General features: G+C 35.5%; 1 protein-coding gene across 8 annotated transcripts in view; it reads right to left on the reverse strand.

The window, feature by feature from the left end:
- Epb41l5 (erythrocyte membrane protein band 4.1 like 5) overlaps positions 1-13,250 on the reverse strand; it is a 131,887-nt gene that overhangs the window by 10,112 nt on the left and 108,525 nt on the right. For all 8 annotated transcript variants that reach the window (XR_010050760.1, XM_063258938.1, XM_063258939.1 and 5 more), the window contains exons 20-22: positions 12,588-12,652; positions 8,798-8,888; positions 7,237-7,311 (exon numbers count right to left, since the gene is read on the reverse strand). Coding sequence is in view for 7 of the 8 variants with exons in the window: in XM_063258938.1 (XP_063115008.1) it covers positions 7,237-7,311; positions 8,798-8,888; positions 12,588-12,652 (231 nt within the window). In the remaining variant the exon portion in view is untranslated. The remainder of the gene's footprint in view (positions 1-7,236; positions 7,312-8,797; positions 8,889-12,587; positions 12,653-13,250) is intronic.

The following is a 13,250-nucleotide window of genomic DNA, read 5'->3' on the forward strand; positions in this document are numbered from 1 at the left end:
CATATTAGCCATACTATAAACCTGTAATAAGTATACAATACAACCATATAGGAACCATAAGCCAGTAAATATAAATGTGTAAACTGGAAATTTGAAGAAATGGAGAGTCTCAAAACTTTCAAAAGACATTCTTAAAATTTTCAAAAGATCCCTGGTACTGATAAAAAGGAAAAAGACCAAAAAAAAATTTTTTTTTTTTTCAAAAGAGATCCAGCAAATTGCTGTTCACAAAGGATGCATTTAAAGTCAATGGCGAGCTTCCGGCAGAACATGGCTGACAGATAGTGGCAGCTACGGAGGCTCTCTGAGAGACCCAGCTTAGAATCCAGGAATGGTGCAGAGTGAGGAATCCTAAGCAAGAGGAGATATACCCTGTGGACCCAAGTACCAACTGGGCTGAGAGAAACCAACTGGGAATGCAATCCTGGTGCTATAACAGGAACAGATAAAGCCTCAGAGTGGAAGCTGGAGCCCGTGCCATTGGAAGCTGCCATTTGGGTTTCCTGCTGCCGCTGCTGTGTCTGAATCGGCTTGGCAGGGAGAGAGACACGCAAAAGCTCTGAGAACCGGAATTGGTGAACGGAGTTGAGAGCAGGACAGGCGGGGAGCCGTGCATCGACCTGCAGTGAGGGAAACTGGGACTCTCCCACGATCTAGGAGGCTCCAACACAGGACATTCTGGGACCAGGCAGACTTGCTGGAACAGGGTGCTGTAGTGACTTCAGTCATATATTCCCCTCTCAAGCGAGATTGGTGAGCAGTGCCTAGCCTACGTGGCGCTGCTGGTTGAGACCCAGTAGGCTAGCACAACCCAGGTCCCAGCGCTTGTAAGTGCACCCTAGCAGTGAAGCCTTGACCTGGAGGGGCAGGCCCTGCATAGGCTGCCCAGTCCGTATCTCCCTGGTGCGCTGCAGTGGGCGGGAATACCCAGCCAGCACAATTCAAACAGACTGTGGCTGACAGGGAAGGAAGCTCCGCCTCCTATGTATGCTTGTATATAAGGAACAAAGAATATGGGAAGAAGGAGCAACAAGAAAGGGTCCTTGGCCCCCAATCCTGAGAAACATGCAATTGCAGACACGGCACCAATAGACACAAAGCGCTATCTCCAGAGCCTCATAGACGAGTTCAGGAATGAAGTTACTAAGGACCTGAAGCAAGACATAAGCAGAATAGTTAGAGAAATGTTAAGCACCGCCCAAGAAAAAACAGATGGTGGAATGGAAGAACAGAAAAAAAGGGGAGAATTGTTTGATGGAGAAAATATAGAAAACATAGAATACGTGAAGCACGTTCAAAGAGATGACCAGGAAACTAAAAATTCTATTGAAAGCTGGCATAACAGCTTGAAAGAAACTAAGGATAGATTATCTGAATTGGAGGGCAGACTTGTAAGGTGGGAGTATGAAATGAAAAACTTCTTAAAAATAACAAAAAAATAAACAGCAACAATAGAAAGGCTAGAAGATGATAAGAGGATCTATAATTTAAGAATTAAGAACATAAAAGAAGAGGTAGGGACATAAACAAATGAACTACAAAAGCTACTCATAGAAATAATCCAGGAGAATTTTCCTAATTTAGTAAAAGGCAAAGATACTCAGATGTATGAAGCATACAGGACCCCAGCCACCTACAACCCAAACAGAGCTACACCCAGGCATATAATAATCAAAATTCCAGAAATCCAATATAAGAACAGAATATTAAAAGCCGTCAGAGACAAGAAACAGATCACTTACAAGGGAACACCCATCAGAATTACAGCAGACTTCTCAGCACAAACCATCAAATCACGAAGAGCATGGAGCGGGGGGAATAATTCAAGCTTTGAAAGATAATAACCTCCAGCAAGATTGATATATCCTGCACAACTATCCCTGGAAATTGATGGAAAAACAAGGTGCTTCCAGGATAAAGAGGAACTAGAGGAATATGCAACCACCAATTCAACTCTACAGAGAATACTGCAGGATATTCTAAAAAAGAAAAATACCAAGGCCACAATGAATGGAGCAGAAAACAAAATGAAGACAAACTGACAACTAATGACAGAAAAAGATATCAACAGAAATGAGGCAGAGAAGATTGGATGATAGGAACAGCTATTTTGGAGAAAACGTCATAATAGGTAATGCTGATTTAATATCATCTTGTTTTGAAGTCCCATCAAGCTTTTGTTCTTCTGTCTCCATAGGTCTTAACAGGTTGTTTCTTATTGGATTTTATTATATGTGATAGTATAATCAAAAACTTTTATAGACAAAGAGATTATACAGAAACCACTGTTCATTTTCTGTTAGTTGATTCTAAATACCCTGTAATACTGTCATTCTCTTGAATGGTTTTACATTGTTTTAATATATTTGATGCTACAGTATATGAAGTTATACTCAAAGATTTCAAGGAAAGAGACAATACGGTAACTACTTTTATGTCAGGATTATCTTGTGGTGAAACACTATTTTACTTAAATGGTTATGTTTTCATCTGCGCTGTTTTGTTATGCCCTCTTTTATCTCAATCTCCATTTTATTATTTTTTATTTATATCCTTTTAAGGGAAAAATAAAAAAATAGCAGGATATATTATAATAACCCACTTTAATTTTCTATTAACTTGATTTGAAGCCCTGTATTGCTCTCACCATCTTGTTTTGACTGATGTTCCTCTATTCTGTTTTGCTTGATAGTACCAGGGTCGAAAGTTTAGGCAACAGCTGTGAAGATAGTGGGATTCATTATGACGCCCATTCTGGTTGACTATTATCTACTTTTGAAGACCTGTAGTGTCTCCAATGTTTTAGTTTTGTTGGTTTCGTTCTTTACTGTTTTGTTCAGTTTTATTATAACTGATGATATAGGCAATTCTTTTTGAGATAGCGGGAGGCATTATGGTAACCATTGTTGATCACCTTGTATTATGTTTTTACATTATCTATTATGTCCACCCTTTTGATATGACTGACTCTGTTCTGTTATGTCACATTTGGTTCTACTCTCTTCCAAAAAAGTAGTAAGAACAGTGGGAGTAATAAAACCCAAAATGTGTAATAGTCATTGTACAAAGAGAGGAAAAGAAAGTGCTCTAAACGATATAACTGCATGTATATTTAAGTGTATAAGATAGACAATGATATTACTGAGTTTTGTTGGATCATTGAACAGAACTGCATTCACTGTTTGAATGTCCACTTTATATGCTTTAATTTTGTAACGTGAACAAATATTTCTAAGATGACAATATGTAACCCACTAACTAGTGATTTCCTACTGTTTTTTTTTTTTTCTGAAATTCTGTATAACATGTACCCTTTTTCTGTTTTTTTTTCTTTTTCTCCTTAAAAAAATTAAAAAAAAAAAATAAAGTCAATGGCTATAGAAAGGTTGAAAATAAAAAGCCAGAAAATTATGTACCGAACAATATAAACTTAATGTTAGAGAGTTAGGGGCTGGGGATTTAGCTCAGCGGCATAAGCACCTGCCTTGCAAGCAGGCGGTCGTGAGTTCGATCCCTGGTACCGGTAAAAAGGAAAAAGACAAAAAACAAACAAACAAACAAAAAAAAAATGTTAGAGAGTTAATTTTTCTATCTGTCACAAAGGAAATTAAAAGAGAAAAAGGGCAAAAAAGGAAAAAAAAAGTAATGAAAGGCTTGCCAGGCATGGTGCTCTATCCCTGTAATACCAGCAAGAAACACTAAAGCAAGAGGATTCCAAGTTCCTGGCCAGCCTGGCCAACTCAGTGAGATTTCATCTAGAAAAAAAAAGAAAGAAAAGAAAAGAAAAGAAGAGAAAGAAACAAAGGAAAAGAGAGCTGACGGAAGCTCAAGAAAGTATAATTATCACGATCATATGTGCATCTCACAGTATATTTTTAAAATATAGCAAAACTGAAAGACCTAGCCATATGTGAACAATGGACTAGGCAATAATCAGAGATAGTAAAAATAACCCTCAGAAATTGCTAGGATGTTTAGAATAATCTGTGGACTGCCTGGGGGAGACTTCAATAAGTTTGCTACATACAAAATCAATTTATACATTCAATAGTAGAAAATGAAACAGCATTCAAAATATCAATAAAACTGTAAGATATTTAGAATTAAATCTAATAACAGAACACTTACAAAGGACACTTAATAATAAAGATGAGAAAATGGAGATAAAGATCATGTATATGAAAAGAAAAATGTCACACTATAAAAATGCCACTTATTTGCAAAAAATACATATTCCATTAAAAAGCCAGAAGGATTTGTGGAGAAATGACAAGCTGATTCTAAAATTTATAAGCTATATCAGATAATAAACATATTATAAAGCCAGAATCATAAAAATATAGTATTAGAGCAGAAAAAGACAGCACTCTAAGGAACAGAATAGAGATGATATCACAAACCAGTTGGCAAAGATGGATTATTTGGTAGGATTATTTAGTAAATAAGGGCTGGGAATTTAGCTCAGTGGCGTCAGCAACTGCCTAGCAAGTGCAAGGTCATGAGTTCAATCCTCAATACCAAAATAAATAAGTAAATCAAAATAAAATAAAATATTGTCCTCAGCTATTTAGTAGACAATATTTGAGAAATCAGCTGTTTATATGGATATATATAAAGTTGAGGCACTGTCAAATCACTATCCCTCTATTCCTGCTATGGATCAAAAACAAAATAAAACAAACCCCCAAAACCAAAAAACCAAAGCAGTCAACAACTCAACCCTAAACTAAATCCCAAAAGCCAAATTGCTAAAAACCAAAATATGAGAATAAAATAAAGTAAAAAGTATATATGGGTAAAACAGAAAATATTGTTCTGTGACTTTAGTGATAGAGTTGAAGACAAGAAAGAAAATATAAAAACCCCAAACCAGGACTGGGTATGGTGGCATATACCTGTAATCTCAAAACTTAAGAGGCTAAGGCAAGCCTGCGCTATATATAGTGAGACCTGGTCTCAAAAAACAAAAACAAAACCAACCAACCAACCATAAATGAAGAATGGATGGCATTCATTCTTCAAAGTTTCCGTTCAAAGAAGGGTACAAATCTATTTTATCATTCATCTCCTAGCGCTAGACATAGGTTTGCCTCAATCTCCTTAGAAACATATCACCAATGATTCTGTGATAAAATTCTTTGTTCTGAACATACAGACTAGGAAAAGGTTTTTTTTTTTTTTTTGTCTTTTTCATTTTTATCGGTACCAAGGATCGAACTCACGACCGCCTGCTTGCAAGGCAGGTGCTTATGCCGCTGAGCTAAATCCCCAGCCCCTAGGAAAATATTTTTAATGTATACAACTGACATGGAATATCAAGACTATACAAAGAACTCAAAATGAGCAAGAAAAAGGGGCGAAAGATATAAATAGGTAATTCAAAGAGAAAACCTAAATCAGTTTTAAGAAACTGGAGATATTAAATTTGGGCAAATGGAAACAATGAGACAAACACCAGTAAGTTTACCACTACTGTTACCACTAGATAACAGTAAGTTATAAAGTGCAGCTAAAGGAAGAACATGAGTGGAATGGGAACATTTGAACACTGTAATTGTGGGAGTTATCTTGGGCAGCAATCAGCAACAATTAGTATTAATTCAGTGCTCATTTAAGTGTGTAGTTTTACAATCCTACTTATGAATACAAATCCCAAATTCTCCCACAATCCCTTAAAGGAGATACAGATAAAAATGTTTATCTAAATAAATACATGAAAGGTAACCTGGAAGGACTTACATAAATAAAGAGGTAACTCAGGAAAAGAGAAATGGAAGTGGAAACTGGAGGATAAAGGGAAATGTAAGAGAAGCGTTCCATGGACCTGAAAGACAGTGTACCTAAACTAATGGTATTTTGAGTGTCTGATGTTTTGACTTTTATTACATTGTCACCTACCCATTATGAGAAAGAGCATACTTACAATCAGTGTTCTCAATGAAGCCTCCATGCATTGTTCCTTTGGGAACATCTTGCACTAATTTTAGAAGTTATTAATTTTGTCTAAGGAATTATTATGGTTTAATATTACCACTATCCTTTTTGTTTTCTATCTATTTACTTGTGCTAATTTAAAATTATTTCTTATTCTTTAGTAGTCTTTGTTTATTGCTTTTAGCGGTGGGTTCCCAGACCACACCTGCTTCTTCTGGGATCATGCAGAGAATTGTAATTTTTCAGGTCCCTTAAAGACGTACCAAATTAGAAACTTCGAGGTGTGGCCTAGCAATCTATGTTTTAGTATGCACCTTCAGGGGACTCTAAGATCCTGTAAAATTTGAGAATATCAGGATTCACAGAAAGTATCATCTACTTTCAGGCTCTTAGAATAATATCTAGTTCCCACAGCTTGTAAGGCACTAATTATTTGTGTAACGCCGACCTCACATACACTGTAATGTAAGTTCTGGAGAGTTTAAACTGTTTCTTCGTTGTACAGGGACACCTCAGTTCAGGAATGTTTTTTTCCCCCACTATTACATTTCTTTTATTTAAAAGTTATAAGATTTCAAGATGTTTTGTATTTTCTTATGCAATAATTATTCTTAAAACTCTTGATTAGACAACCTTAATTAGCAGCTTTTTAAAAATTACGTTTATTGGTACATTTTAGATATTCATAATGATCACATTCTTTTTTGCAAATAATTTGGCTCACAAATATAAGCATTTGCTGCCTTGCAAGCAGGCAGTCATGAGTTTGATCCCCGGTACTGATAAAAAGGAAAAAGACAAAAAAAAAATATATAAGCATTTGACAAAATTTTGCTTTTGTATGTGAACCTTGCATCAGATGATGAACATGACTGTAGCCATCTTTTTGAAAATCATGGAATGAAATTAAGTCGGCAAACCAAGGCACTACTGTATTATTGTTGTAGCAATGAACACAGTACCTTCTTAGATTAATGACTAGCACGTTAATGCCAACCATGTTCCCATCTATCTATAACATTTTAAAAAGTTAAGTATTTTCTTATTGTCTTAACTCATTAAGGTGGTTTATCTCCATGTTTTCTCTCATGTTATTTAATATATTGAATTACAAGCTATGTAATATGTGATCTCTATACAGGGACATGCAAATTCAAAGCAGTAGAATTTTAGTACAGAAAGACAATACTATGTGGTTACTGAAATACAAACTTATTAAATGAAAAAGTTTACTTAGGCAAAAACTAGAATTTAGCAGGAACATTTTCAAAACAGAAATTCCTATTGATCTTGCATATTTACCTGGGGTGTGACTGTGCGATCAATTAGATTCTCAGTTAGAGATAACAGCAAGGCATCTAATTCATCTGCAGCATCCTATGGAAGATAAAGCATCTAGAATTGCTAAATGATTCCTTTATTAGGAGACTTTTTCCTGGTTAGTGTTAATCATCTAAACAATAGGGTATTCAGGGATCATGGTTTGATTTTGTTTCTTCATGGAGGGGAGTTTAGACCATGATCAGAACTTGAGACATTCTATAAATTTTCATACAGCTATTCCTTTCATGAAAGGGTGGGGATGAGACTGTTGGGGTTTTCTGTAGACTAGCTGAAAGTGACAAAAGGTTCACATAGGAGGCAGTGAATTGGGAAGATGCTTCAAATTCTCTCCCAATAAGTGTTAATACTTTTTTTTCCCCCTTTCCTCTCCTTCTTCCTGCCCCAGCCCTGGGCTAAGCATACCATAAGCAGTTTAAAAGTAGAGACTATGTTTCATTCAATTTTGTACTCTGTGATACCCAGCATTGTTGTATGGTATGTATTATCTACATAGTAAAACTACACTAAATGTCTTTTATAACTGATCTAAACTCTTTTCTAAAAAAAAACCTCAGGTTATTTAATGATTTTCAGTGACTAAAGATGCCAAATGCCTTTTTGGCATTTTTGGCTAGCAAAACAAACAAAACCATTTCTGGTTGAGGGCATTTTAGATTGGGATTTTCTTTTAAAATTTACATACCTAAATATCAACTATGCACTGTCTGCAGAGTGAGACTAAAGGAGATTTCTAGTTTTTCCTTCTGCATGAAATACTTGGCAAATTTTCAAAACTAATTATATTATGTAAAAAGAGAATGATTTTGGAAGGACAATTTTAAACTTGCAAATTAAAGCATTCTCGGGCAATGAATTTGTATAACTTCTTTTTTTTTTTTTTGTACCAGGATCAAACTCATGACCTCATGCTTGCCAGGCAGGCGCTTATGCCGCTGAGCTAATTCCCCAGCCCTAATCTGTATAACTTCTGAGGTGACACAGGCATGACAGAAGTTAGAATGACCTGATTATATTGCAACGCAATCAATGATAGGTCCCTGTTATTTAAAAGTTTACTTATTTCAATCTACAAACATTTATTTGCCTCTTATTTTTTATACACTACTGTTTGAGGCATATGGATATACCAGTTAACATAACAGATCAAGTCTTTCACAGTTTATATACTCTAGGGTAAATCACACTACTAATTTTAACATAGTCACCTCTGTTCAAAATATATAAACCTCAATTTTTATCTAATAAGTACTTTAAAAGTATCTATTTGCATGAATCAATGAGTATGTCCCTAAAAGGGAAATGAGTGAAAGCACAGTCAGCTCCCAAAACAAAAATACAAACAGTAACACAAAAACTGAAAGAGGAAACTCTGAGATACTCTTGGAAAGGATGTATCAATAGGATTCTCTTTAGAGAACTGAGGCTCAATGCATTTCTCACAATGCTAATCAGAAATCATCAGATGTCCCTAGACTGAATTCAGTGTTGTACCTGGAAAAACTTCAAGAAGTATTCTTACCTTTAGAACAGAATCCTTGTCCACAGGTGTGGAATGTGTCACAGGAAGAGACTCTTTGGAGATGTGTATATTATTCTCACTTAATATAGCACTAGGGAACAAAAAAAGAGAAATTTGGATCACAGAGGACCTGTAGGAAACGGTGGTATGTTTGAAGAAAGGAAAAAAAACAAAGAGTTCATGTAGGGGAAAAAGAAATGACAACTAGCGAGGCACTTCTAGCAGTGATGCTATACTCAGTGTGCTTGTGTGGAACCTGTCTCCAACCTGTATCAAAAGAGCTTCTATCAAGTCAGACTCACTTGCAACTACATCAAAATAGCAGACTACCTTGTTTTTTTCCTAAAATCTCACTACAATGTCAGGAACATCTTCTTCTGACTTCCAGTACAGATTCTTCAGTTTCTAGCTGACTGTTCGGCCTTCCAGTGCAGACTCTTCACCTACTGATACGGGCTCATGCAGGGCACTACAATGAACTCTGAAGGCCCTCTACTGAGTCCTGTAGATCCTCCCAGTGCACAGATAGCCCTTTTGAACTCTTCCACACCCAACTCTATGGACAGCCATGGAAAGACAATCTTGTAAATTATTGTTATGTGTACATTGTATATTAAATCTGTTTTCTCTAGTAAGCACTGACTGGTACAGAATTTGGTACCAGAGAAGCGAGTCCATTGCTGTGACCATACCTGACCATATATGGTTCAGGAGCCTTGGAACTAGTTTATGGGAAGCATTTGAAAAAGTTTAGAGATGTCAGTTGAATAAGCAGCCCTGCCGTGCTTTAAGCTGTACTTGATGGGAGATTCTGTCAAAAGCTCAGAACTCAGAACACCAGAAAGCTGACAGAAATGCTGTGGGTAAAGACCAGGCTCAAGAGGTTTCTGCTGGGAAGAAGGACTGCATTAGCTGTTGAACTCCACATGTTGTATGTGATGACTCGGCACCAAGTTTGTCTGTATTTGCAAATCATAAGGTACTATATCCAGAATATCTGTCGAGGATGTGTTCTAAGAATACTGAATATCTGAAACCACAGATAGCTCTGAATTCTCTATACTCTATATGTTTTTCCTATACATACTTATAATCAAGTTTAATTTATAAATTAAGAACAGTAACAGATTAACAATAAAATAGCACTATAACACTATCTTATGGTAAAAGTATTATGAAAGTTGTTCCTCTTCCTAAAATTTTTATTTTCGTTCTTGAAAGTAAGTGGCTTCTCCACTCCGCAGTTCCTGCTTTGCAGTACTACCACACAATATCAGAGTTCACCTGTCCTCCCAGGTTTTATTCTTTGTTGCCTCCTTTGCATCACTACCTTTGTGTTTTGGGGACATTATTATGTAAAATAAGATGACCTGACCATAATGATACAACAGTCTGACAACTGCTGTACTACATAACAGGTGGGCAGTGAATGCATCAAGCATATAGTAGACAAAGGGAGGTGGTGAGACTACATCATGTTACCCAGAACAGTGTGTAATCAAAATTTATGAATTGTTTATTTCTGGAATTTTCTACTTAATATTTTCAAACATTAAATAGATGATCACTGAAGCTACAAAAAGTAAAATCACAGATAAGGGGGACCCACTATATAAAGGACTTAACCACTCAAAAAAAAAATAAACAACTCAAACAATAAATGAACAAAGGACCCTATAATAAACATTTCTTTAAAGGGAACATACACATAGCCAATAAGTATATACAGAAAGATGCTCAACATTCTTAGTCATAAAAATGTAACTGAAAACTACAATGAGGTAGGTATCACTTTGAAGTGGAAAATTATGAATTGTGAGTGTGTAGAGAAATCACAATCCAAATGTCCACTAACTGATACATGGATAAACAAATGTGATAGACTATTATTCAGCCATACAGAAGGGTAAAGAGTCAACACATGTCACAATATGAATGAACCTTTTTAACATTAGTTGAATATAAGAAGCAGACACAAACAACTGCACCTGATATGGCTCCAGTCACAAGAATTATCCAGACTAGATAAATCCAGAGATAGAAAGTAGATGAGTGGGTGCCAGGTGCACTGTGTGAAGGGGTGGGACAGCTAATGGGCAAGGTATTACTTTCAGGTATGATTTTTTTTTTTTTTTTTTTTTTTGTTCTAGGAATTGAACTTGCAACCTTGAGCTTGCCAGGTAGGCGCTTATATTGCTGAGCTAAATCATTAGGCCCTACTTTCAGGTATGATGACAACTGGATAGGGATAATAGTCATCAACTTTGTGAATACCCTAAAAACCACTTAATTGTATATTTTTAAAGTGTGAATTTTGTGGTATATCAAGTGAACTAAATTTATATAAAAATGGCAAAATGTGACAAATCTTAGTATCTGGCACACAGGTGTGCAATCTCTCTCTCTTTCTGTCCATAGTTTTCTCTATGCCCAAAATATTCCATTTTTTAAAAGGAGGTACAGTAATAATGGGTTGTGAGTGCAACTCAATGATAGAACACTTGTCTAGCATGTGCGAGGTCCTAGGTTTAGTCCTAAGTACCGATAAAAAAAATAAAAGAAGTTATAAAAAGTGTGGTATAGCATACAGAAAAACAGGTTAATAGAAAGGAAGAGGTCTAGAAATAGACCCAAATTTTCAAGAGAACTCAGTGTATTAAAAAGGGTGCATCTCAAATCCTGGACAAGGGTGGAGGTGTGCCCAGAATACTCAAAATATGAACGACCAATCATAGAAGTAAATCTGGAAGTTGGAGTGCATTTAAGGTTTTCATAGCTTCAAGAATTCAATGAAACTTCTGATGAACAAAGGTCAGTCCTGTGCTCATTTTCTTTCTTCTTGGCCAACAAAAATTTTTCATGAGGTTATTTTAAATAAAACTTTAACAGTACTAAAAATGTAGCATTAATACTTGTTAGAATTAATTAAAAGGGTAAGGTGTAACGATTTTCTCCCATTTTTTTTCTAATCATCAATCAATTTAATCGTAGAGTCCTTTATGGAAAACATGCTATTGGTTATAACTGATCAGAAAACTCCAATGATTAAGTTTTGAGTAACAGGAAAAGAACTTTCGTTTTTTTTTTCTTTTTTGTCTTTTTCCTTTTTATCAGTACCAGGGATCGAACTCATGACCGCCTGCTTGCAAGGCAGGTACTTACGCCGCTGAGCTAAATCCCCAGCCCCAGGAAAAGAACTTTCACTCAAAACTTTTTAGCACCAACTAAGAACAGATCAATGGATACACAGAGATACAACAAGATAAAGAAATGATATAATTATTAAAGAGAGGCAGATGAGTGGGGGACAGCAAAGACTCAGTTAATTTGAGAGCCAACAGTAAGTTTGTAAGAACAAGACCACAGCGATAACACTAAAGTTAATCATGACACCCAAGAGAATACACATTGCTTGCCAGGAATTAAAAATATCATTTTTAAAAGATGGCTTTTGGGGCTGAGGATATAGCTCAGTGGCATGGTACCTGTCTGGCAAGTGCAACATCCTGAATTAGATTCCCAGTACTTAACACAAAACAAAACAAAATAGCTTTGCTCTATAATTCAAACTTGATAAGGACAAATGGGAATATAGGGGGACTAACTAAAACTAGGTACTAAGAATCTCAGTGGCGGATAAAAAAGAGTGATTTCATATATATATATACATGAAATCATGCGATGATAGATTAGGACAAGGAATCTCCTCCAAGAAAAAAACCCAGAAAGAAAAAATGGTAAAAAGTCAGGAGAAGACAATTTTTTTAATTCATTCTACCCAGAACTTTACCTGTTTGTAGCAGCATCTGGAAAACTGGTGCTTCTATGACTTAATAAGCTATCGTCTCTTGTAACCTAAAAGGTTAAATATTTAAGGAGATACTAAAGTTACAAAAACTTACATTTTTTTCTAATAAAAATATAAATATGTTTTAGTTCAAATAAGAGTAAGTGATATCTTATTAGTTCTGTACCTAACAAAATCTTTGTGGCCAAATAACCTAAGATTCAACATCAGTATGTTTGATATACAGCTGTCAATTATTTAAGACACTGAAAAAATATACGTAGCATTCACATAGAATCAAAGCCAGAATTTTTTGAATTTATATGTTAAACAGAGAAACATTTTAGACCCTTATTTGGTATTTAGTCTTCCCTAAAGGCAAGAAATATTTTTAAAATGACACCAAAAATCTTTACCAGAGTTTGTTTTCCCCCAACTTTAACTTGGTGCTATACATATACACATCTATACATATATATAGAGTAAAATGCATGCATTTTAGATGTACAATTCAATGAATTTTCAGAAATATGTATAGGTGCATAACCAATATACATAACATTTCCACTATTTTCAACCTCCAAAATATTTCCTTGAGCTTTCCTTTAATCTCATCAAAAACCTTGCTCATGACAAAGAACAATCTGTATTTTCTACAGCTTCATA

The sequence above is a fragment of the Cavia porcellus genome, unplaced genomic scaffold, assembly GCF_034190915.1.
Source record: "Cavia porcellus strain 051 isolate PalLab524CR breed Dunkin Hartley unplaced genomic scaffold, mCavPor4.1 scaffold_12, whole genome shotgun sequence".
In the NCBI taxonomy this organism is placed as follows: domain Eukaryota; kingdom Metazoa; phylum Chordata; class Mammalia; order Rodentia; family Caviidae; genus Cavia; species Cavia porcellus.